Source organism: Apus apus, chromosome W (genome assembly GCF_020740795.1).
Source record: "Apus apus isolate bApuApu2 chromosome W, bApuApu2.pri.cur, whole genome shotgun sequence".
In the NCBI taxonomy this organism is placed as follows: Eukaryota; Metazoa; Chordata; class Aves; order Apodiformes; family Apodidae; genus Apus; species Apus apus.
The window spans coordinates 10,899,655-10,925,208 of NC_067311.1; the positions used below are offsets into that span (position 1 = coordinate 10,899,655).

At 39.5% G+C, this 25,554-nt stretch overlaps 1 protein-coding gene across 3 annotated transcripts in view; it reads right to left on the reverse strand.

Annotated features, from left to right (window-relative positions):
• The window catches only part of LOC127395154 (nipped-B-like protein), a 176,805-nt gene that overhangs the window by 130,269 nt on the left and 20,982 nt on the right, over window positions 1-25,554 (reverse strand). For all 3 annotated transcript variants that reach the window (XM_051641622.1, XM_051641625.1, XM_051641623.1), the window contains exon 2: window positions 1,197-1,340. In XM_051641622.1, coding sequence (XP_051497582.1) covers window positions 1,197-1,260 — 64 coding nt within the window. In that variant the 5' untranslated portion in view covers window positions 1,261-1,340. The remainder of the gene's footprint in view (window positions 1-1,196; window positions 1,341-25,554) is intronic.

The following is a 25,554-nucleotide window of genomic DNA, read 5'->3' on the forward strand; positions in this document are numbered from 1 at the left end:
CTTCTACCAGTTCAATATTTTGACTTCTTTCAAACTTTACCTGCAAATGCTTAGTGCTGGAAAACTGCCCCTAGTCCAGAAGCTTATTATTTGCATCTTGATGGCTCATTATTGGACACACATAATGATACATATATACACATATAAATACATAAGCAGCATCTTCCAATTTTAATATTTCTGAATATCAGAAAGACATGAAAATGTGGGGGTTTTCCCCTCAAATACAACTTCTTTTTTCCCTGTAGGCAATTAAATTCAATTGCTGGGTTATATACTTTCAGTTTCTCTTGGCAAGTCTTGAAATTTCAACAATATAATACCAAAAACAAGCTCAGAAGAAACACTTGGGTCACTAAGTCCAGTTATCCTCAGATAGTCAACCAAGCTATAAACTCTTGCTTACACTTTTATAAAAAGATGCATCTTTGTTCCAATTTTTCTTATTGGAATGGCTGTTCTTGGACCTCATTACAGTAATAAGTCTCATCTTAGCTCCCACCAGAAATTTACTTTTGGTCAGATTATAATAATTTGGTTTTGCACCATTATCAGCTTTTAATAATAAACAGTTCTTTTTCTTTTTTTGCATTTTGTCTTCCTGATGTATTTAAAGACAGCACACACACCTCATCTGCTCCTTTTGTAGGCTGCACATCCAAGAAAAAAGCCTTATATGTTCATCTGCTTATTTCCATTCTAGCAGCCATTCTTTGCACCTGCTAATTAGAGTAACTTTTTTGTACTTTGTCCAAAACTAAGGTACTAGATTTCAAGTATATTCAGCATATTCCATAACTCTCTCTAGCTGACCATCAGTCTACTCTTCTCTCTCTCTCTTTAGTAAAGATGATGTGATGCATGTTTTAGAGAAGTATTTTATCATTTATATGGTTTTCTTTATTTGTGAGGTAACCAGATATGTTACTGAATTATATTCCTGTGTTTCAGGTTTACTTACGAGTGGTTTTTAACATCTACAGTTAATTTCATTTTTAAATTAGCATATTTTTAATATATTTTTTTTTAATTCAAGCAATGAAAAAATTAAATTTTTAAATACCAAATTGATTTTGAATATATTTACTTTTAAGAACTTTAAAACAAAACTATTTTTAGTATTTTGAAAATGGTATTTACTGAAGAAGTAGAAGGGAACATAACAAAGACAAAAAAAAAAAAAGAAGAGTACTTACGGTCTGTAAGACTAGCAATCCCTGCAAGAGTAGTGATGGGAACATGAGGCATATCCCCATTCATCCTGAAGTTCTGGGATGGTAGCGTCTACACAGATATTTTAGTTCAGGTGCCAGCTATCATTACTTCCCATCTCCCAAGCACTAAAAAAACAAAAACAACAACAAAACCAAATTAAAATTCTCAGTTTACTTAAGATAATTTTAAATTCAATAACATAAATGAAATACAGACCATAACCTCAGCTGCATGCTAATTAATTTTTTTCAAAAGTGGGCAGAACAATGTAGAATTTAAATACCAAATGGCATTAAGCGATCAAAACACAAGCTTTTGGTCTCAGAAGCAGAACCCTTCACCAGAAATGAAGTAAGATAAGGCAATCAAAAGAAAAGTTGCTCAGGTTATACAGTATCAACTCAAAAATATATAACAAAATGACTGTTGGTTCGTACTGCAGTGGACAGCACTTAATCCATAACCAGTTTAAGAAATTAGCTGCTATATTTACTTCCCAGTTTTGGAGAAGGAGATATTCTTCATATAAGAAGCTAGCAAAAACAAAAGCAGTAATTTACAGGTGCAAAAGTCAAGTGAAAAATACAAAATCTTGGTCACCACTGAACTAGTTAGTTTATTTCCTGTAAAACAGCACAGTTTATATTCAACTACTGAAAAAGGAATTTGTTCATCCAGTTTTGTAAGGAAGCCCATACTATTAAAATCAAAGAAAAAAAACACACAAACCAACTCCCCCAACCAAAAAATAAAGATCATCACAATAATTTCAACTGCAGTTCCCAAACAACAAAAAATTCCAAAGATTACAATCCACTATTTTTCTACTAATGAAATGACAAAAATAGAACATTATATTTTCTGAAGACAAGCAAAATAAATTCAAGGAAAGTAACTTGATATATATATACATTTACCTATTATAGACAGGCTCCTGTGTTAACAGTTTGCGAAATAGTAAAAAGACTTCTTCTGTCAGCATTTATGCCATCTACTGAAGATGCTGAAACTGTGATTTGCTTACACTTACTTTACAAGCCAACAGTTTTGCTAATTACATATAAACCAAAAGATCACTGTCATTTCTATCTCAGTCATTTTTATCTCATTCTTTCTTATGCCACACCAATGAGATTCAAACATCCAGAGCATTTTCCAATACTACTCGATACTGGAGTTTCTTTACCCGAAACGAATACATATACATATACACAGAATTTCAGTGGCTTCTTTAGTTCCATAAATAAGGAATTCTTAATTAAAAAGAAAAAAAGGACTTAACTTTTCCCACAATAAGTCTGCAACAGCAAAGCCACAAAAGCTAAAAAAAAACTTTTAGATTTTAAGTTGTCATTGAAAGGTAAGAAGACCTTTCACACATAGGTTGCATATACAAGGAAAAGGTCATGTCTGATTATCTCTCCTCTCCTGATTGAAACTGCATCAAAGCTAAGGCTTACCAGAAATCCTGTATGCAACACAGAAACAAGGGGGGGGTGTCCTGGTTTGGGCCAGGATTAAGCCAATTTTCCTTTTACTGATTTCCTCCCCCCCCCCCCCTTCAGTTAACTCTCTTTATAAGCAGCACACAAGTTTTCCAGCTAGCGGACTGTAACACTTGAATGTTTATGTTACTGCTGGGAGACCAGGGACATTTTACTCTGCTTGTTGAATCTACTGCTTCAGATACTAAAGGAGCTGAAGAGTCATATCTGCAACCCTCCCGTAGGGAGGAGCAGACTAGACAGATGGCAAAACTGACCAACCAAAGTATTCCAATCCACATATCTACGTAGAACTTGATATAAATTCAGGGATAACGTTAACTCCCTTCTTCCTTTTTTCCTTCTCTTCCGTCCATGGCCGGCATCCAGGGAGGACTCTGTCCATCCATCACCGTTGATCCCTAGGCTCGTGCATTCCTGACCCTCATCACTCTCCCCTCAGCTCCTGCCTCTGGGACATTTTGGAACTGCTAAGGAGAGTGCTGTGGGAGTTGCTGGGGGTGGGGAGAGGTGATAGGGGTTTTGCACATTCCTGCACATACTCATATATAATTGTACATATTTTCTTCTATCATTAGTATTTCATTAAAGCTGTGTAGCTTAGTTTTCAATCCGGAAAGTCTCCTTATTCTCTCTCTCCTTCCCTACCAGGATGGGAGGGTAAGGGGATCGAGAGCATTGTTGTCGCTAGTTTAATTGCTGATCCTGAGCCAAACCGTGTTGGGGGGAATCTCTTCCCATTCCCTTCCTGATTGCCTGGGAAAGCTGTAAACATCAGACACTTAAAATAAAAACTTTCTCCACAGATACAAGATAATAAACCTGAACTGGCAAGATCCAGATCTGAGAGTGGAACAAGTGCAGAGAGCAAGGATGGTCAGGGAAAGAGCAAGCTTTCTAAGAGGAGATTAGAAGGGGCTAATTTGTTTAGCTAACAAAACAAAGGTCAAGGGGGGATGTGGTTGCTCTCTCCAAGGCAGTCAAAGAAGGTTACAAAGGAAGAATGCTACAGGGCAATGCTAACACAACAATAAATGGCAGCCATGAATGCAAGCAAGAAGAAAATCAGAATGGAGCTTCTCACCCTCAGAGCTGCCACTTTTTGGAAGAGCTTTCCATTAGGAGTAGTAGCATAGATAAGCAACACCATTACTTTAAAGATGGATCATACAGATGTTACACAATGTGGTTGCCTGCACCAGCTGGGAACTAAGCACACTGATACAAGAAGTCTGTCTCTTACCCTATGAAGTTTTTTTTATGTATGACAATGTGGGTAAACAGATGAGAGTAAACAAAAGACAGAGGGAGACTGATGGATTAAGTGATGGGATTAGATTACACAAAAAGCACAATATGATGAAACCACATGGGAATATTTGGGTCCAAATGTTACATCTGCTGTGTTGAGAGCAAAACTGCATCTGTTATACAACTGGCAAAAAATAATTCAATTCCAGAACTAGAGACTGAGGTCCAGTGAAACTAGAACTCAAATTTGATGTCACCAAGAATATTACTGAACTCACTCATTTAGGGAATTCAAAATATCAAGCAGTTAGGGGAAAAGATACATGTAGAACAGCATGCAACAATTAATGGCTTGACTGGCAGATAAGTTTTGTGTTTTGGTTTTTCATTCCCCAACTGTAACAAGAGTTAAAAGTACTACATCATAGCAGCTTGCAATTAGGCAAGAAGAATCGATATTTAGAAAATTTTACATTATCAGCTTTGTACAGTAGCTATTACCAGTAGCAGAGCATTCCTACCTCTAGATTGAAAAAAATGAAACTGTTAGTGAATATTAGCTGAATTAAGAAAATCAAAGAACTGCTGCATTGGAAAACTTTTAAACAACACATCAGGGTGTAGCAGTTCAGAGAAGTAGAAACTCATTTTACATTTATGCAAATGAGGTCTTGCATATTCAGTAATACTCATTTAGACTCTTGATGCTTTATAAGAAACAACAGATATTGTAAAAGACATTGCAGGGAGGAAGAAACTACAGTGTACAGAAAGGTGATACAAAGTACCCCTTAGTGAAAGGAAAACAATGAAAGGACAGCATATACCGAGAATAATATATTAAAAGCTACCATCATAATGATGTCAGTTATTAACGGGACAACAATAATACACAATAAAAAAGTGAAGCCAAGACAATATAGCAAGGAAAGTAGTATTTTAAAAGTTTATGCTATGGATAATAACTTCACATTCAAAGTGCTACTTCTGTATGTTACTTTCTTCCCTTTTTTTCTTATCAATTATGTATATTCTCCTTTACTGCAAATTAACATTCCAAAGAAAATTCCTATCAAAATGTTAGATTAAAAAAAAACTAAACACAAAACCAACCCACAAGTTTTTAAGTAGAAAGTAAATATATGGTTGGTAAAACAGTCCATAATATGGACAAAGAAAATATTTACAGCCTTCAGTGGCACAAGGTTTGGGCCATGTCATGCAAATCCTCTCAACAACTCATCTCTCTATATATACTCCATTTCTCACTATAGTACTAGGTTAATGGCAGAGTGGAAGACTAACAGGGGGAGAGGGGGAATTATTTAGAGAGAATGGACAGGCATGGGTAAAATTAAGGGAGGAAGAGAGGATGAAAGTGAGTTGTGAACAATTCAGGTAAAGAATCAGTGACACTCAGTGAAAAGACAGACAGACTACAACCAAGGAAGAAAGACAAGCAAACAAAAATACCCCATACCAAACAAACAGAGCACCACCAAAAAAACCCAACACACACCACAAAAAAAAAATCCAAGAAAAAGGAAACTATCTGCACTTTTTTTTTCTTGTAATTGCAGTATCTGACTATCAATGAAACAATCAAAAGACTCTGACCACTATTTACTGGTTCAAGCTTTGCATTTATGAAATATTCCTCTTGGTTGAAATACATTCCTGTCTCCTTAACAAAAATACCAGTTCTTCCATGGTTTAGCTATGTACATGCATGAGAATGGTGGAAAACAAAATAAAGGGGAAAATCTGGTTTTGTGCAGCAATATGTAGGCTCGTAGTAATGCAAAGATAAGTAACACCTTAGAATTCAGAAATTTAGTACATTCATTTAAATGTTTCATTCCCCAAACTCCAGGGTATTCTTTAACTTGTTATATCTTTAGATTTTAAAATAACATATATTATTAACCTAATATATTTCTAAGAAGATTAGAGATAAAATAAGGTGGATTAAAATTAATTTTCATAGAAGGACTAGGGTATTAGGTCTCTAAAGTTTTATTTTCTAAAAGCATTCTATTAAATAGAATACTTTAAATACAGTTTATTTAGTTTAGATAATGAAATCTCTAGTTAGAATGAAAATAATGGGTTTTCATTTCTTATATGTTGAGTAGAATTGTATTGATGTAACTGCAGCACCATGATCAAAGTTGATTTCTGCAGCTGCACAAAGTAAAACCAGTATAACTCATAAATGAGTTGAGGTGAGCAGTGGACTTTTCTTTTAAAAATGCAAGCATGCTATTACAAATATAAGAAGCCTTGCCTCATAGTCAGTTTTACGCTTCCACGTTTTGTAATAAACTACTTATCTTGTTAGATATTACATGAAACTCTGCTAGTTATCAGTCCATAAACTGTCCTAACTTAAAGAATGAGGGAGAGAGACAGAATGAAAATGAATTAATATCCTCTAGTTCACATTCAAAGAAGATACCATGACTGAATACATCATACAGATTTACACACAGGAGGGCAGATTTCTGGTTTCCATATGTGGGGAATGGTCCATCTTCTCTCCCCCCACATAAGACTAAACAAAATGCCTTTCAAGCCAGCAAAGCAAGAGCGGCGTCTTTTTGCTGATTTAGCCAAGGACAGACTGGAACAGGCCCCTTGCTCTACCAGATAAGTCCACAGCAAGAAAAGAGCATAAGGGTTACGATAACTGGCAGAAAAATGGACAATAGGTTAAAGATGCCTCTGACAGAGTACGTACCTGGCCAATGCTAATTGGTTAATTTGAACAGTGATTTCTGATCTATAAAAAGAGGGCAAGTTTTGCAGGCGCTGCTTTCTCTGCCGCCCGGGAGGAGACCCTGCTGCAGTACCAGAAGCCGCCTGGAACGCCAGCACCGCTGTCCGGAGGAGCCGAGAGGAGAGACGGGGAGGTATGCCCCGCAACCGCTGCCCAGAGAAGCCGAAGGGATGCCGCCCGTACCCCGCTCCGCGGGGAGCCAGCCCGCTCCCCGAGGGATCGCTGCCCGGCTTGAGCCTGCCCAAGCCTAACACCAGAACTGGAGCCAAACCGGACCGGAGCCCGCAGCTGCCTGCCCGGTCCGCCTGCCGCTCTGCCCCGGGATTGGAGTTCGCCGCAGCTCACGGAGAAGCCGCGCCTTCCCGCCTGCCTGCCTGCCTGCCGGGACGCTGCTGGGGGTTCGCCCCTGCTGCCGGGAAGCCGGTCCCCCACGGACCTGCTACCAAGCCCTGTCAGCCAGGAAAGAAGCCGCATCCCAGGAGCCACACGCTACGGAAGGGTAAACACACACACACACACACACACTCTCTAGGTTTCCTGCCGGGCTCAACTCCTACCCTTTTACTCCACTGATTCCACACCTCTCCCTCGAAGTGTACATTTAATAAGACCACAGTACTTTTGAATTATTTCCCTGACATATCCCTAGCCTACCTCTCCTGAACCTTGGTCCCTCAGTTTGTGTTAACCCTTAATAAACCGGTTAATTCGTAAACTAAACATTGGTCTCAGTAACAATTTGTGGGCGTGGTCAGGGCGGTGTTTCTCGTCTCCGCCCTAAGATTCAGTCCAGCAGCGATCGATCCTCTGTAAGAGGTGAGTGCCGCGTGTGCCCTCGGTCTGTTTTAAAGAGTCCTCCACATTGGGGGGGGGAAGTCGTGGAAGCATCCTGACGGCCGGTAGCCTCTGTGACAGCATCGGCTCGCGACACCATACCAGAGCTACAGTTTGATACAATAACAGTACTTCTGTTACAAGTTTCCAGAACAAAATGGTTTTTTAAATACTTTAAAAAATACTAAGGAAGGAGAGAGATATGGTTGCCAAAATTTAAGTTACATGGGAAAAAAGAAGCATACACATTCACAATATAAAGCATCTTAACACTAATTCAATCTTAGAAAAAGTCAGTATTGGAAATGAACAGTAATTAATCACTGATGCAGCTAAGGTTAAAATAATAATGCAAGAAACCTGATATGAACCTAACTTGAACAACCAAGGGGGGGAGGGCAGCCTGTGGGGGGAGGCAAAGAGAAAGGGGGGCATCAGAAATCCAGAAGACTCATTATTAATTATAAAAGCCCATGAAAACACACTAGCATTCACAAAACCAGGAAGTTCACAGTATACACGGAATAGTTTCACTGTCTATTACTGGCTACAAAAAAATAAGTTTGAAAATAGTGATACAGAAATCCCAAAAGCACAAAACCAGATGAAATTCTAGTGAAATGTTTGGTTCATAAAGTGATCAGCCAGTGGAGTGTGAATGTTGCTGACAAAGCAAGTGAAAAACTAAAAAGCTTAAGATTAAAATTATTTAGTATAATTTTTAAACCAGTATTAGCATGTTTTCCTAAAACTATTCCAATAGTAGATACTCAAATTACTACAAACTACAACTACTATAAGAAAATTAATTGTAGTGAGAAGTACTGTACTGGGCCAAGTGTAAGTTGCTTCTGAATATAAAGCAACCTTTAGAAAAAAAAACTTAGAACAATCAGCTACTGCCACATTCCTTTGGTCTCTGCTGTTCTATTCGATAACAATTGCAGTGACTGGTTTGCAAAGCTGCTCACAGGCTATGATAATTTCAGTCAAGCTTTAACTTCCCAACTTCCAAATTTTCCAAAATTACCAATCTCACAGCATAAACAAATGTTCCATCAATAACAATCAGGTGGAATCTCAAAATGATGATGGCCATGCACAAAAATGTTTGGGGATTTTTAATGTTTAACCTGCCTGTGTTAAACACATTGAGCTCACCTCCACTGGGTACTGCACGAATAATTCTACAAGGCATCAAGCTGAGCAGCAATACAAAGGAATATGGAATAGCTGTTAACAGTGAAAGCATTCTTCTAGAAATAATAATTTGGAGCCAAACAACAGCTAAATATTTGTGTGGAAAGGACTATCACAAACCAGTTAGTAGAAAACAAGTATAATGAAGAACACTACATTGAAGAAAATATCCTTATGCATAGAAATTCCCCAAAACAATAATCTGATTAGTTTTCCTTTAACAGATTTAACCACCCCAAACCAGGTGGAATTTTTCTTCAAATTAAATAGTTAATTCAAAGCAATTTAATTTTACAGTAAAATAAAAACAACTGAATTCAAGCTACTAATTCTGAATGAGAATATCAACTCAAATATTTAATGTAGCTCAACAAAAGCACTTTAGATTCATTTATCCTCTTAATTTATATTAAAAGCCTTAAGTGCCTTTACGTAGACAAAGTCTGAGTAATCCCTTTCTAATTACTTGGACAAAGTCAGTCACATGTCTTGAAATAGTTCAGCTGAACACAATATTTTTTTCCCCAAGAAATGGGGAAAATTCATAGTATCACATTGGAAATTTCTATCATAACTTCTTGTATAAACTTATCAATCAGAATAAAAGTGGGTAGAACAAATAAAGGAAAACAGAAGATTCATTATGACGTTTCAAGATTGAACAATTGTCAGTCTAGAGGGAGAACAATGTCAAAACCAAGGCATATCACTGGAGTCCAAGTAAAAAACACTGCAAGTCACATAAAGAGATTAGACAGAAGGCAATCAATACTGGATTTTATTTTCACTGAAAAGACCATAATCCATGACACACAAAGCTGTGAAGCTTTCTCACTGAAGAACTGTGAGAAATGTTTTCACTTCATTTGCAGACTATTTTGAAAAACACAGAACACCACACTTTTATAATGGCTACCTCCTCCTTCCACAGCAATTCCAGAAAGCACAAGGCTAGAGGAGATAAGCCCAAAGAGCTTACAGAACAGTCTATGAAACTTACTATGATTACCAACCAAACAAGTTATCCTTCACTACTCTTTTTCCTATCCAAGATTTTTAATTTCATGTATTTTTATTCTAGTTTAGTTTTGTTCTGCTCCTTTAGGTCTATGTTTCACCAGCTGTCTTTCACAATTCCCAAGGATGAGAATGAGTCACAGAGTTATAAAGCAGCAGCTCAGTTCCTCAGACAGGTCTGCATGCATACATGCATGAGCATGTATAGAGACTGCAAAACAAGATGGAATAATGAGTTTAAATACATGCAATCAGTAACTATAACTGGGATTCCTGTCCTCTTATGGAATAGGGCTTCTGCTGACTCAGTGGACAGCGCAAAGACAAATGAGACAAAAGGAAGACAGTTACACTTCCCAAAACTTTTACAAACACAGCTTTTAGGTGATTGAAGGCACAGCACACAATCTTTCTTTTTCCTGACCTGCCTTTCTCCTGCCCCAACAGCTTATTTTCCTCATATCCATGATTTATGTATTAATCCCATTCCTCCACAAAATGTGGTCTGTTCATGCAGATATTTCTGTAGAGCTCTCCTTTTCAGTATGCAACACAAGGAACAGCAGAAAAAGTCATAGAATCATAGAATAGTTAAGGTTGGAAGGGACCTTAAAGATCATCAGGTTCCAACCTCCCTGCTATGAGCAGGGACACCTCACACTAGACCAGGCTGCACAAAGCAGGGAGGAGGCTTCCACAACCTCCCCAGGCAACCTATTCCAGCACCTTACTACCCTCATGGTGAAGAATTTCTTCCTGATGTCTAACCTAAATCTACCCTCTTTTAGTTTAAAACCATTACCCCTTGTCCTATCACTGCCCTCTCTGGTGAAAAGCCCCTCCCCAGCTTTCCTGTAGCCCCTCAGGTACTGGAAGGCTGCTATAAGGTCTCCCCAGAGCCTTCTCCAGGCTGAACAACCCCAATTCTCTCAGCCTGCCTTCATAGGAGAGGTCCTCCAGCCCTCTGATCATCTTCATGGCCCATCTCTGGACCCTCTCCAACAGTTCCATGTCTTTCCTGTGATGAGGGCTCCAGAGTTGTACACAGTACTCCAGCTGGGGTCTCACCAGAGCAGAGGGGCAGAATCCCTTCCCTGCTGGCCACACTAATTTTGATGCAGCCCAGTATGCAGTTGGCTCTCTGGGCTGCAAGTGCACATTGCCCAGAGGGCCAACCGCATCCTGGGCTGCATCCTGTCCCTTTAACATTTCTAAAAATTACCATCAAGCTAACACTGCAACTACTCTCCACCACATTGAATAATGCCTTTTAGTACCAATGAGGTAGATAGTTCATGGCAACAAATACCAAAGACATTGTATATACTCGTTTTCCCTTCTCTCTTCCCTCCCCCCCCTTTTGAGGGGGAAGGAAGGAATAAAGGACTACTAAGCTGTGGGTACATGCATGATTTTGTGTATCTCACTGCTTTTCTCCCAAAATCACAGAATGGTTGAGGTGAGAAGTGACCTCTGGAAATCATTGTCCAACCTCTTGCTCAAGCAGGGACATCGAGATCATGGTGCCCAGAAATTAGGAAAAAAATTAAAATGAAAAAACTATTTTTAAAAAAAGAAATCTGTGTACTCAAACTGACTGCTTATTTTATTTCCTTTAGCAGTAATCTTTATTATAACATGACATATAACTACCTGACTTTCTCTACAACAAAATTAATCCAAAGACAATTAAACCATTTAGACAACATTTTATTTAACTGAGGAAGAAAATATTTCCCAAAATCTGAGGCTCTCTATTCCAAAGATAAAAGCATAAAGAAGCCATTGAGCTAATTGATTTTTAACTCCTTCTCTAAAAGTGGGCATTTTCTCCATTTTATTTTTAAAGAAATATAGTGAGACTTTTAGATAACAAAGGCCCCAAGGAAAGCTGCATCCAACATTACTAATCTTGACATTTACAATAACAACACAAAAACCTTCCCTGAAGTTCACCACACTAACCTCTTTAGACTGAGTAAGTTACAATTAACACATAACCACTATGCCAAGAGTACATACAACTATAACAGTCATCACAAAGTAAAAGAGCATCGGTAATACAGAAATTGCACTAAATTCTGCAAATAATTAAGTCTACACTTAAGTTTACTTGTTTCCCAAAGCTATTCCATGTTGTAGTTTTACATTTGGCTTTTATTCGTATTTGTGTATTACCTTGATGGAAGGCAAAAACTAAGTTATTTGCTTGAAGAGAGTTGACATGTACAACAAATAGTCATATTTTTTTTTAAATCCCTTTTGCTGTAAGAAAGAACAATAACAAAAGCAAACAAACAAACAAAAAGAACCCCACAAACACAACAACACAAACCACCAGAGGTTTTTTAAATGCATCATGCAAAAGACAAAACAGGTAACTCAACATCTCCAACTGGAATGGTCTTTTTAAACAAAATTAGAAGTATCCATTAACGACAAAGGCATTTCTTCCTATGTGGTCAGTGGAAGCAACAAATTCATCACTATACTATTCACAGATTCATGGAACTGGAAAAGATTCAGCTTCCAGCTAAGTGCCAGTACTCAATATGAGTCACAGGCTTCCTATTCTTGCTTTGACAAATATGCAGTCCTTTGTTTTAATAAGCTCTCTGCAACCAGATTAAATGGATGAACTGGAAACACTGGATCCAAGGATCCAACTACTTCTCCAATTAGACTGTAGCTATATTTGAGAACAACCACTACAGTTACTCAACCAGGATGAAATACAGGTATATTAATCCCCAAAGAATACATCTCCAACCATCAAAGCCATGCCCTTTCTAACTGCAGGAAAAAAAGTAGTAAAACAAATGTGTACTATACTAAATTGTCAGTCTGCATTACAATAGTTTAAAATTAAAACTTCTATTTCAATAAATTTTCATTTAGTACACCTGCAGTTTTACTGATTATAAACTACCCTAAATCACAGAATTACCTTGGTTGGAAAAGACCTTAAAAACCATCGAGTTCAACCATCAACCTAACACTGATAAGTCCTTAACTAAACCATATTCCTAAGTACTATGTCTGTATGACTCTCAAATCCCTCCAGGTATGGTGACTCCACCACTGCCCTGGGCAGCCTGTTCCAATGCCTGATAAACCTTTTGGTGAAGAAATTCTTCCTAACATCCAATCTAAACCTCCCTTGGCACAACTTGAGGCCATTACCTCTTGTCCTATCACTTGTAACTTCATTGAACACATCTTTACAACCTCCTTTGACGTAGTTGTAGAGAGGGATAAAGTCTCCCCTCAGCCTCCTTTTCGCTAGGCTAAACAACCCCAGCTCCCTCAACCACTCCTCACAAAACACATGCTCCAAACCCTTCATCAGCTTTGTTGTCCTTCTTAGTATGTGATACACTACAAAGTTAAGCCTTAAACATAACATTACCATTACAAAATGTTATCAATCACTACCTAATCAAAGCTAACTACTTCACATCTGCTGTTTCTGTTGTACTCTCCTCCTGTTTCTCTTCTTTTGGAGAATATGCAATACAGTTTGCAAACGTGAAATTATAATAAAAGGTAACATCTTAACTACAATGCCTGCAACTTTGTTATGAGTGGTAAGAGAAATTAAGAGCTCTAACAAAATTGAACCATTTCCAATAGGGTGCACTGTTGGATAAATATGAAAATCTACCTATGATTTCTCCTTTTCTGGTACTCCTTCTCTAAGATCACAAAATACAATGTCTTTGAACTGTTGAAGTAACCATTATTAACACTCAGCATACAGATTCCCAAGCAAAAGGTTTGCTTCTCGAGCCTTGAAGGAACAAAACTTTTTGTCCAATTGCTCAATTCTTCCAAAGTACCTTTTACTGCACATGACACACCTGAAATTTCTTTGCTGTCTTCAAAGCAATGGTCACAGCTTTTGCAACAATTTTAGAAATGCATATGGCTGCTTGTAATGATCATCTGACTTCCCTCAATTCTGTCTTCTAGCAGAACTTGGCAAGTATCTTCTCCCAAAGGAAAATATTGTTATCTGTCACACAAAACTCGACAGTATATCATCCAAAGCTTGAATGATGATGAAAAGTGCATTCTAGGTTTAAAAATAAAAACAAAACAACAAACACAACAAAACCACATACACAAACCCAACTTCTTAAGATATTGGTTCTTAGAAATGCCTTTACTAGACCTCAGTTCCTTTTGGAAAACAGTCCTTCAGAATCACTCCTCACAACAGATTTTGAAACTAGATAGAAAAAGGACTGGGACTTGATATAGCTCTTGAGCTGATTCAAAGTTCTTAGATCAAAAGGCAATTTTGGTATCTAGTCTTCACAAAGCATGCAAAACCTCTTATACAAGTGCTATTTCAGTATTCAGGATATTATATGAGACAGGCAATCTTAGAAAGTTGTAAGCACTCAATCACTCCAGTAAAATTTCCATTATGTTTTTCTACCTCTTTTGAAGTAAATTTAGTAAGAAAGATCTCACTGCTTAATAATATATAATATACAAAAGACAAAAGGGGTTTTTAATATTAAAGTTGCATTCCATTGCATATCATACAAGAATTAGCTGGAAATCAATTTGAGATAATTTGAGGAAACTGGTAAGGCTCACACTATAAGTCTCCAAAGTGACAATTCCCTCTGTAGTTATTTAAGTCATAGCTCTACTTTGAAAAGCATTTAGTAGACATATCTTCTTTTTTTTCCCAAATAAAAAATGTCTATATGTACTATATAAAAAATTAGAGAGTATAGCCAATTATAAAGCAGAATTTTCATCAAATGTTAAGGTCCAATAAAACATAACAAAACTCAAGGTAAGTTTCAACAGTTCAATAGCAATGTTTTTTTTCAGCACTGATAATGAGAAACATTTTGCAACTTTTCTCAGTTTTCATGAGTTATCAGCACCATCTTTTATAACTGTGTCTTCCTTTTAGAATTAATAAATCTTCTGCTACAGTGAAATCAGACATAAGTCTAAATTCAGTTTTTTGTTATCATGTTCATTCCTTAGAATGAAGTATCAATGCAGACTTCATACATAAAGATGGTAGAATGTGGCCCTTAAGCCCAAAGCACTGTTTTTCCTCTGTGGCAGAAAGTGGTCATCACAATTACCACTAACAGACCTAAAAACTTTAAAGCTGATGCTTTAAATCAAAATCCCACTACAGAAACTTGTGATAGATACTATTGACTCAGAAGGATCCAATGGAAACAGATGGTCATCAGCAATTTAGTTATGATGGTAAGAATATTCTTTGTAATAAAGTGGTTTATACGCTCACACTGCACAAGCAGCTCTAAAGCAGAAATACTGACAAAACCAAGCCCCCAGTAACTTATTGAATACTTAATTGCTTTCCAAGGAAGAATAAGAGGATTTTAAAAGATCTTTTAAATTAGCAAAATTAGCACATGTGAAAGGACATACTTTTAAAAAACACCACATCCCATAAAGCTCCCTATATATGTTAATGCAAGAGCCTTAAAAGTAAAAGGGTGATAAAGTATCTAGGCAATAAATTGCCATTTCTGAGACATATGTGGGACAAGAAGCAGATTTTGCATTTCTGGGCAGTAAAATATATGTGAAAGATAAATTACTAAAATCCAGAAATAATGCTATAAAAGAATTATGTAATAGATAGCTGGCACTTAACAGCTGTAGTGATATGCACAACATGAGTACATTTTTCTGTCTTAAGTGAGTAGGAAAATTTAAAAAATAAAATCATAGAATGGTTAAGGTTGGAAGGGACCTCTGGAGGCTATCTAGTCCAATCCCCCTGCTCAGAGCAGGGTCAGCTACAGCAGATTGCTCAGGGCTGTGTTCTGTCAGAATTTTAATACATTTTTAATAAATCCAAGGATGGAGACTCCACAACCCCACATATTCCAATATTTAACCACCCTTAGAGCCAAAAAGGTTTTCATCTCAATAGAATTTCTTGTATTTGAGTTTGTACCCATTGTCTCTTGTCCTGCCACTGGACACCACTGAGAAGAGTCTGGATCCATCTTCTTTACTGCCTTCCCATCAGGTATCTTATCAACACATTGATAACATCCCCCTGAACCCTCTCTGCCCCAGGCTGAACAGTCCCAGCTTTCTCAGCCTCTCCTCAAATACCAGATGCTCCAATCCCTTAACAAACTTCAAGGCCCTTTGCTGGACTCCCTTCAGTATGTCCATGTTTGTCTTGTGCTAGGGAGCCCAGAACTGAACCCAGCACTCCAGATGTGTCTCATCACTTATGAGTAGAGCTGGAGAATCACCTCCCTTGACCTCCTGGCAATACTATTAACGAAGCACAGGATGCTGTTTGCCCTTCTTTGCCACAGGCAACATTGCTGGCTTATGTTCAACCCTGTATCCACCAGGACATCCAGGTCCTTTTCTGCCAACCTGCTTCTTAGCTGGTTGTCTCCCAGCCTGTACTGTTGCATCGGGTTATCCACCCACCCAGTTGCAGAACTTGGTATCTCCCTTTGTTGAATTGACTGATGTTTCTGTCTGCCCAGTTCTCTAGCATACTCCCTCTGAATAGCAGCACGCTGATCTGGTTTATCAACCACTTCTCCCCATTTTGTCTGCAAACCTGCTGAGAGTGTACTCCATCCCATCATCCAGGTCATTAATAAAGATGCTAAACAGAACTGGTTCCAGTATCAACCCCTGGGGTACACCACTAATGACTGGCTTCCAGCTGCATTTCACACCACTGTTCACAATGCTTTGAGCTCAGCAGTTCAGCCAGTTTTCGATCCACTTCACTGTCCGCTTATCTAGTTTGTATTTCATTTATTTGTCTATGTTATGGAACACAGTGTTGAAAGCCTTATTAAAGTAAAAAATTAACATGCTCTGATCTACACTGCTAGTCATCTCATCACAGAAGGTTATCAGGCTTATTAAGCATAAATCTTCATGTGTTTGGAAGTAGTTTGCAGGATTAGTTGTTGTGTCAACTTCCCAGGGATCAAGGTGAGGTTGACTGGCCTTTAACTTTCCAGATCCTCTCTCTCTTACCCTTCTTGAAGATATGGGTGACATTTGTTTTCTTTCAGTTCTCTGGTGCCTCCCTTGATCACCACAATCTTTCAAAGATTATTGAGAACAGTCTCACAAAAACATGGTGTCCTGATTTGAGCCAGAACTTTATAATAGAAACTGGTGATGAAGAAGATGGAGGCAGTTAAATCCTTGATTCTATGAATAATATAAAACATCTACATACACTTATAGCTTTTAGATAACAGCAGCACTGATGAGTCCTATACAGAAACATCAGGAAATCAAACACATCTCCAGGTACAGAAGAATTTAGATTACACACCATCTTGACAAGTCTTGACAAGAACTGTAAAGCAGTTTCCTACTTCTTAGCACATTTTATTGTCAAATACAGGAGTCCATCCAAAACACAGGAGCTGCTACAAGCTGTGTGATCAATAACAAGGATTTGGTGGCATTCATCTGACAGTTTTGAAAGACTCGATGTTCTTAAGGGTCTTTTCCAATCAGAACGAATCTATGATTCTGTGATGTTACACATTACTGAAGGAGCTAAGAATGAAAAGGTAGTATAGTTGCATTTATCTATAAACTTTTAGTGTTATTTCACATAATTTAATTTCAGGAATTACCAGATCATAAATTCATTATTAAATTACTGTTAGGGTACAACAATATACTACAATAGATTTTTAAAACTTGAAGGAAAAATACATACTGAAATATTCTGCCCCTAAAATAGAAACTTCCACCACTACCATCACACCCTCCCCAACACCACCCCCACAAAAATAAATTAGTAAAGAAAACATCTCTTGAACAATCAGCTGCAATAGAAATAGATTTACTGGTCCATAGAACAATTTTGGTATAGCTCCTGGAACTACTAACCACCAGTCAGGACCTTTAATAGCTGTGTAACACACAATTCTGCAGCAAAGTAGCAGCAAGGGCAATGCTCTTACAGAGAAGAGCTGGAAAATAAGTTTAAAGACTGCAAACAAAACCAAAAACATACAAGAATATCCTGCCATTCATCACCTCTCTATCCACTGCTTTATACTTGCATCCCCAACTGTTTAAATATATATTGCTCTACTAATCTCCATTTCTAAAGGTAATACTGTATATGATAATGCTGTCAGAAAGAAATTATAAGACAGATTAAAACAGTACATGGAGTTAATTTTATGTGGCTTCTTCTGAGGAAGACAACCATCATAGCTATTGCATGAGCTAAACTTGATGACTTGGGTAGCTTCCACCAATCCTATGTCACCCTAATTTCTAGGAGAAATTACAGGGAGAAAAATATATTTTCCGTTGACTATCAAACCAAAACACACTAACACTATACAAAAATTAACATTTTAAGAGTAACTTTAAGAATGTTTCTCTGTCCTCCACCTCTGCTTCAAGCATGAAATTTGTGTACTATATAACAAGGATTTTCCAAGCATCTATGAGGAATAAGGAAAGGATTGCAAATTATGACAGCAGCCTAGCAGGACTATATAATGCAAAGTTATAGGGAACACTGCTGCACCAGGGATTTGGGTATGTTCAGAAAAGCAGAAGATGCTGTGGGGCTCTGTTGGGTGCACACTACAGGACAGCAGTAATAAATTCAGCATGTCCATGTTGCACGCTAAAGATACATGAAAATTATACTTCCCCCCCCGCAAAAATAAAAAGGCTTTCAACTTCACATTTAAACGGACTGAGTGTCCTGGTTTTGGGCCCAACATGACAACAAAGGAACAGCCCAGTGGCCACTCACTCAATTCCCCCCTCCCACACACACACTCTGGGATGAGGAGGACAAAGCTCATGGGTTGAGACAAAGGACCAGGAGGGTTCTTCACCAATTAAGGTCCTGGGCAAAACAGACTCCACTTGGGGAAAAAATAATAATTTAATTTCACACTGATCAAACACACACATGACACAGACATCACAAAGAGCAGGGCTTGCATATGTTACCCCACCACTCCCTTCTTCCCAGGCCCAAATTACTTTGTTCCCAGTTTCTCTCCCTCCTTCCCCCCAGCAGCACAGGGGGATGGGGATGGGGTTTGGAGTCAGTTCACAGGCTGGTGGTTCCTGCTGCTCCTTCCTCCTCAGGAAGAAGGATTCCTTACAGTCCTGCCCTGCTTCCCCATGGGGTCCCTCCCACGGGAGAGTCCTCCACGAACCTCTCCTTCATGAGTCCTTCCCACGAGGTCCAGAGCTGCTCCAGCGTGGGCTTCCCACAGAGCCACAGGCCCCTTCGGGAACCGCCAACTCCCCTCATGCCAGGGTCTTCCAAGGCTGCGCAGAGTCCACTGGCAGCAAATCCTCTGGCCACAAAATCCAAGTCCACTGGCCAAGTTCACCCCTCCTGGTGCCCCCAGGGAACGTTCCACCACGTTCCTCCATGAGTGCAGGGGCACAGCTGCCATCTCACCATAGGTTGCAGGGAAACCTCTGCTAGGGCACCTTCTTCCTCACCAACCACCAGCACTGCTCTCCATCTCCAGCACAGCTCTTCTCCCCCAAGTGCCTCTTTGCTCAGGTGTTATGTTGATTCTTTTGTATGTTAATCACAGAGGTGCATCTATTGTCCCTCTAATGGTTCCTTGGCTGGGTTTGGAGCAGGGGGAGCTTCTCAGCTTCTTACCGGAGCCACTCCTGGGGCCCTTCCCCCGCTACCAAAAAAACCCCACCAAACCAAACCAGAACAACTGCTTCGGACACTAAAGGTGCAGAAGAGTCATATCTACAACCCACATAGCTGAGGTAGTGAGCTACTCTCAGCATCTTTGAAAAATGCTTATTTCAGGAATGGATCTTATTATTTTCCTGATGAATTGCAGAATGAGTTTTCATTTAGTTCAGCAAAAGAACTGTAGTCATGAAGATTTTCTCTATCCATATATTGTCAGTATTCTGGCTTCAGGCTGCTCTTCAGACTACTGTGCATCAGCTGAGCTATGGTAACTGCATGTGACTTCCTGCAGCTTTGCAAATGATATGTGGTAAAAGTGCAAATACATCTCTGTCAATATATGGAAACATTATCATACTTCGACAATAGAAGTTCAGCCCTAGAAAACATCTGCTTTATACATCAGGAAGCTTTCTGTTTCATTTACTTTTTCATTAGCATGGTAATTTCATAAAAATATCATAGAACCATAGAATATCTCATGTTGGAAGGGACCCATAAGGATCATAGAGTCCAACTCCCTGTTCCTCGCAGGACTATCTAAAACTAAACCAAATGACTAGAGCATCGTCCAGATGCTCCTTGAACTCTGACAGGCTTGGCGCTCTGACCACTTCCCTGGAGAGTTTGTTCCAGTGACCAACCATCCTCTCAGTGAAGAACCTTTTCCAATCTGAACTTCCCCTGACACAGCTTAATTCCATTTCCTCCTATCATATTGCTGGTCACCAGAGAGAGGAGATCAGCACCTTCCCCCTCTGCTGCCCCCCTTGAGGAAGGTGTAGACTGATTAAGTCACCCCTCAGCCTTCTCTTCTCCAAGCTGAACAAACCAAGTGACCTCATTTGCTCCTCATAAATCTTGTCCTCAAGGCCTTTCACCATCCTCTGAACAAACTCTAATAGTTTGATGTCCTTCTTATATTGAGGGGCCCAAAACTGCATGCAGTACTCAAGGTGAGGCCACACCAGTGCAGCGCAGAGTGGGACAATCACCTCCTTCAACCAGCTAGCTATGCTGTGCTTGACACACCCCAGGACACACTGTTGACTCATATTCAACTTGCCATCAACCCAACCCCCCAGAGCTCTTTCTGCAAGGCTGCTCTACAGCCTCTCCTCCCCCAGTTTTTATCTATAAGCAGGATTATCCTGTCCCAGGTGCAGGATTCAGCACTTGCTCTTGTTAAGTGTCATACAGTTGGTGATTGCCCAATTCTCTAGCCTATCCATGTAAGGCCTCTCTACCCTCAAGGGAGTCCATAGGTCCTCCTAGTTTAGTATCATCAGCAAACTTACTGTACATTCCACTCCTAGGTCCAGATAATTTATAAACATTAAAAAGTACTGGCCCTAAAATATGTATTTCATATTGTAAGTTCAGATTAAAGAATTACCCCACTGTTTCTTTTACTTTATATCATTCACAAAACTAATTGAAATTGCCTAACACATTGAGCACATAAACAGAAAATCTGGAGCAAAAAGTAGCATGACCAATTGACAAAAGTTAATCCCATTACTTTAATCCATCAGGAAACAGGAAGAGGAAACAAATTAATATAAAAAAAAAAACAACGTAGGACAACCTGAGAATCAGAAATGCTGAGTGAAAGTAGCAGCACAAAAGGTGCTGACTTAAAGCACAGGATAAAGATCCATGTAACAGCTGAACTGTTTCAGTGCCACTGAAAGCTATTGCTCTCACAGCACTTGTTATTCATTTCAACAGTAAAGGACAATATAGTAAACAAATATAAGATTGAGATGACCTAATCTTATCTTGAAAAGGAATACTCAAGAATAAATCTATGTTAACTTTTTAATGCAATTAAGAGTTGGATTGAGAAACAGGAGAAAAGCACTAATTGGTTCTTTATCTCCCTTTGCCTCTTTCTGTGCATTTTCAACCACTAAAGCAAAACCAAAAATGCCTCCTTTACTAATCCTGTTGCTACTGGAAGCTCTTAAAAAATACTATTTTGCAAAAAGATATCCTCAAATTCAAGTATTCTATGTCACTGCTTTCCTTTTCTCTCAGTTCTATTCATTAACTGTGTTTCCTTCCATGCTGTCCCCACTGCTTCACGCAAAGATCAAGAAAAACTATGATTAACTACTAAAACACCAAGAAAAACTAGGATTAATCCTGCTCCTTTTGCTCCCTCAGGACAAGAAAGCAACACTGTAGTGTACCCAAAAGTATTAGTAGAAACAGTGATAAAAAAGTGATGTAATCTTTGAGAGCACAGATCTAGTGATTTAAAGTAGATTTGTTTTACCTCTTGCTACCATCTTATAAAGAGTTGGTATACACAGGGAAATTGGTCACTTCAGACACACATCCAAATGTTCAGTCCACTGTTAAACACCCTACTGGTCACATGCATCAGACAAACAACTTCAACTATTCAAGCTAAATCCTGGGTTTACCTGTACCTCTAGCAGGATAATTATATAATGACAAGTATCAGTATGTTAAAAATTACATGCAAAAAAATGTAAAATAAATTGGATTTAAAATAACACCATATACTATAAACACATCAAACATTGTAATTCTAAGCTGCTTCCACTCAAATATATGATTGCCACTCAGCCAGAAGAATATTTGAATTACTTTTTTTGGTTAAAGTTGCTGCTGTTTCAATTAGTTGTTTTGGGACCTGTTTTGAAGGGATACCTTTTCAGATTATTTCTGAAAACAATCTGATTGTACAATTCAGATTGTAATGTTGTTGCATTAGAGGGGCTGAAAAAGTGGAAGAGGAGCTTTTTGATTTATTTACCTGTTTGTTAGCTTTACTTTTCTCATTGATAAAGCACACAACTGAAATACTGTTACTAATGGTGCTACCATTTTGCCTTCTTAAAGAGATAATGAACCCTGATTGAGAGAACCAGTTCTTGATGCTGCAAGAATCTTGCCAGATATTTACTTCCTCTAATCTTGCATTTTAGAAATATATTGAAGAGGTGTAGATAATTACAGTGTTACTTAGAATATGTGATCCATGACAGTCAGTTTTTGGCCTATGATTTGGAGTGAAAGTGATTGGTTATGCTGACAAATTTTCCAGATGAACAAACAAGTATATATGCTGAGATTTTTGTTGCTACTCTCATTAGTCCTTGAAAGTTAGTTGACAAGTCACAAGCCTGTGAAACTTCACAAAAAGTTTATCTCAAACTTGAGAAAATAAGCAAAATATTTAATTGCTTGTGTGGGAGAACGAAAAGAATGATACTAGACATCGTCGGTCCAGAGAAAGTTCATAGGAAGGGTGTTATAATATCTTGAAGAGAAGAAGCAGGTTTGAGACCATCTAAAGAACCCGAAAGTGCACAAGTCCATGGGACCTGACAAGATCCATCCACGGCTCCTAAGAGAGCTGGCAGATGAAGTTGCAAAACCACTTTCCATCGTATTTGAAAAGTCATGGCAGTCTGGTGAAGTTCTCACTGAATGGAAAAGGGGAAACATAACCCCCAATTTCAAAAAGAGAAGGAAAGAAGACCCAGGGAAATACAGCCAGTCAGTCTCACCTCTGTGCCCAGCAAGATCATGGAGCTGATCCTCCTGAAGGCTCTGCTAAGGCACATGGAAAACGGGGAGGTGATTGGTGGCAACCAACATGGCTTCACCAAGGGCAAAACCTGCCTGACAAATTTGATGGCCTTTTACGATGAGGTCACAGCGCCAGTGGACAAGGGAAGAGCAACTGATGTCATTTATCTGGACTTGTGCAAAGCATTCAACACTGTCCCGCATGACATCCTGGTCTCAAAACTGGAAGGATATGGATTTGATAGATAGACCACTTGGTGGATAAGGAACTGGCTGTATGGTCGCACTGAGAGAGTAGTGATAAATGGCTCGATGTCCAAATGGAGAACAGTGACGAGTGGTGTTCCTCAGGGGTTGGTACTAGGACCTATGCTGTTTAACATTGTCACCGTTTGACTCAGAATCGACAACAACACTCTTGATCCCCTCCCACCCAGGTAGGGAAGGAGAGAGAGAAAAAGAGAGAGACTTTGCTGGATTGAAAAGTAAACTACACAGCTTTAATTAAACACTAATGATATAAGAAAATATATACAATTCCATACACGTGTGTTCAGGTATGTGCAAAAGCCTCTCGCCTCCCCCCACCCTCAGCAACTCCCACAGCACTCTCCTTAGCTGCGAACAGTCCCAAAAAAAACCCCGGAGCTGCTGCTGGAGAAAGCGGAGAGTGATGAGGGTCAGGAGAGCTCGAGCCTAGGGGTCGATGGTGATGGATGGACGGAGTCCTCCCTGGACGCCGGCCATGGACAGAAGAGAAAGGAAGAAGCAGGAAGGAAGTTGTCTTCTGTGATCTCTGACCTTCCTCTGAGCTTACGTAGATATATGGAATGGAACATCTCTGGCCAATTTTGCTGTCTGTCTAACTCAGCCTCCCACGGGGGGGTGATAGATCTCCCCGTAGTGTCTGAGCCGGCAGAGTGAAGGTGCGACCTTGAAGCCCCAGCAGTTAGAAAAACATTCCAATGTCTTATCAGCCTAGCTAGAACAGAATGTTGCTAGTTAAAAGAAAGCTTACTGAAGGAAAAAAAAAAAACAACAGTATAAGGAAAAGTGGCTTCATCCTGGCTCAAACCAGGACAAACATCTTTGTCAGCGACATGGACAATGGAATCAAGTGCACCCTCAGCATGTTTGCTGACGACACCGAGCTGTGTGGTGTGTTCAAGACACTGAAGGGGAGGGATGCCATCCAGAGGGACCTTGAAAGGTGGGCCCATGCCAGCCTCATGAAGTTCAACAAGGCCAAGTGTAAGGTTCTGCACCTGAGTTGGGACAACCGCAAGCACAATTACAGGTTGGGCGAGAATGGATTGAGAACAGAAGAAGGACCTGGGGGTGTTGGTCAATGAAAAGCTCAAAATGAGTTGGCAATGTACACTCGCAGCCCAGAAAGCCAATTACATCCTAGGCTGCATCAAAAGAAGTGTGGCCAGCAGGTCGAGGGTGGTGATCCTACCCTTCTACTCCGCTCTGGTAAGACCCCACCTGGAGTACCGTGTCCAATTCTGGAGCCCTCAATACAGGAAGGACATAGAGCTCTTGGAGCAAGTCCAGAGGAGGCCACAAAGATGATCCGAGGGCTGGAGCACCTCTGCTATGAAGACAGGCTGAGAGAGTTGGGGCTGTTCAGCCTGGAGAAGAGAAGGCTCTGGGGAGACCTCATAGCACCCTTCCAGTGCCTGAAGGGGGCCTACAGGAAAGCTGGGGAGGGACTTTTTACAAGGGCTTGTACTGAGAGGACAAAGGGTAATGGAAACTGGAAGAGGGGAGATTTAGGTTAGATGCTAGGAAGAAATTTTTTACTGTGAGGGTGGTGAGGCACTGGAACAGTTTGTCCAGGGAGGCTGTGGATGCCCCTTCCCTTGAGGTGTTCACGGCCAGGTTAGACAGGGCTTTGAGCAACCTGGTCTAGTGGAAGGTGTCCCTGCCCATGCAGGGGGGTTGGAACTAGATGATCTTCTAGCTCCCTTCCAACCCAAACCATTCTATGATTCCATGATCTAATCTTCTTATATAACATAGAAATGTGAGACAATTACCAAAGGTACTGATACAGACTGCATTTCTGCTTTGAACATGGAAGTACCAAGGACTTACTGAGATGGAGAATGTGATTATACAGCCTTGAATTCACACAATCACAGAATCCTGGTTGCAAAAGACCTTTAAGATCACCAAGTCCAACAATTTACCTAACTCCATGTCCTTAACCACCACATCTACAGGTCTTCAAAGTACTTCCAGGGATGGTGACTCTACTACTTCCCTGGGCAGCCTGTTCCAATGCTTGACCACTCTTTCAGTAAAGATATTTTTCCTAATATCCAATCTGAACCTCCCCTGGCACAACTTGAAGCCATTTCATTTTGCCCTATCACCAGTTCCTTTGGAGAGGAGACTGACACCCATCTCACTACAATCTCCTTTCAGGTAGTTGTAGAGGTGGTCTCTTCTCAGCC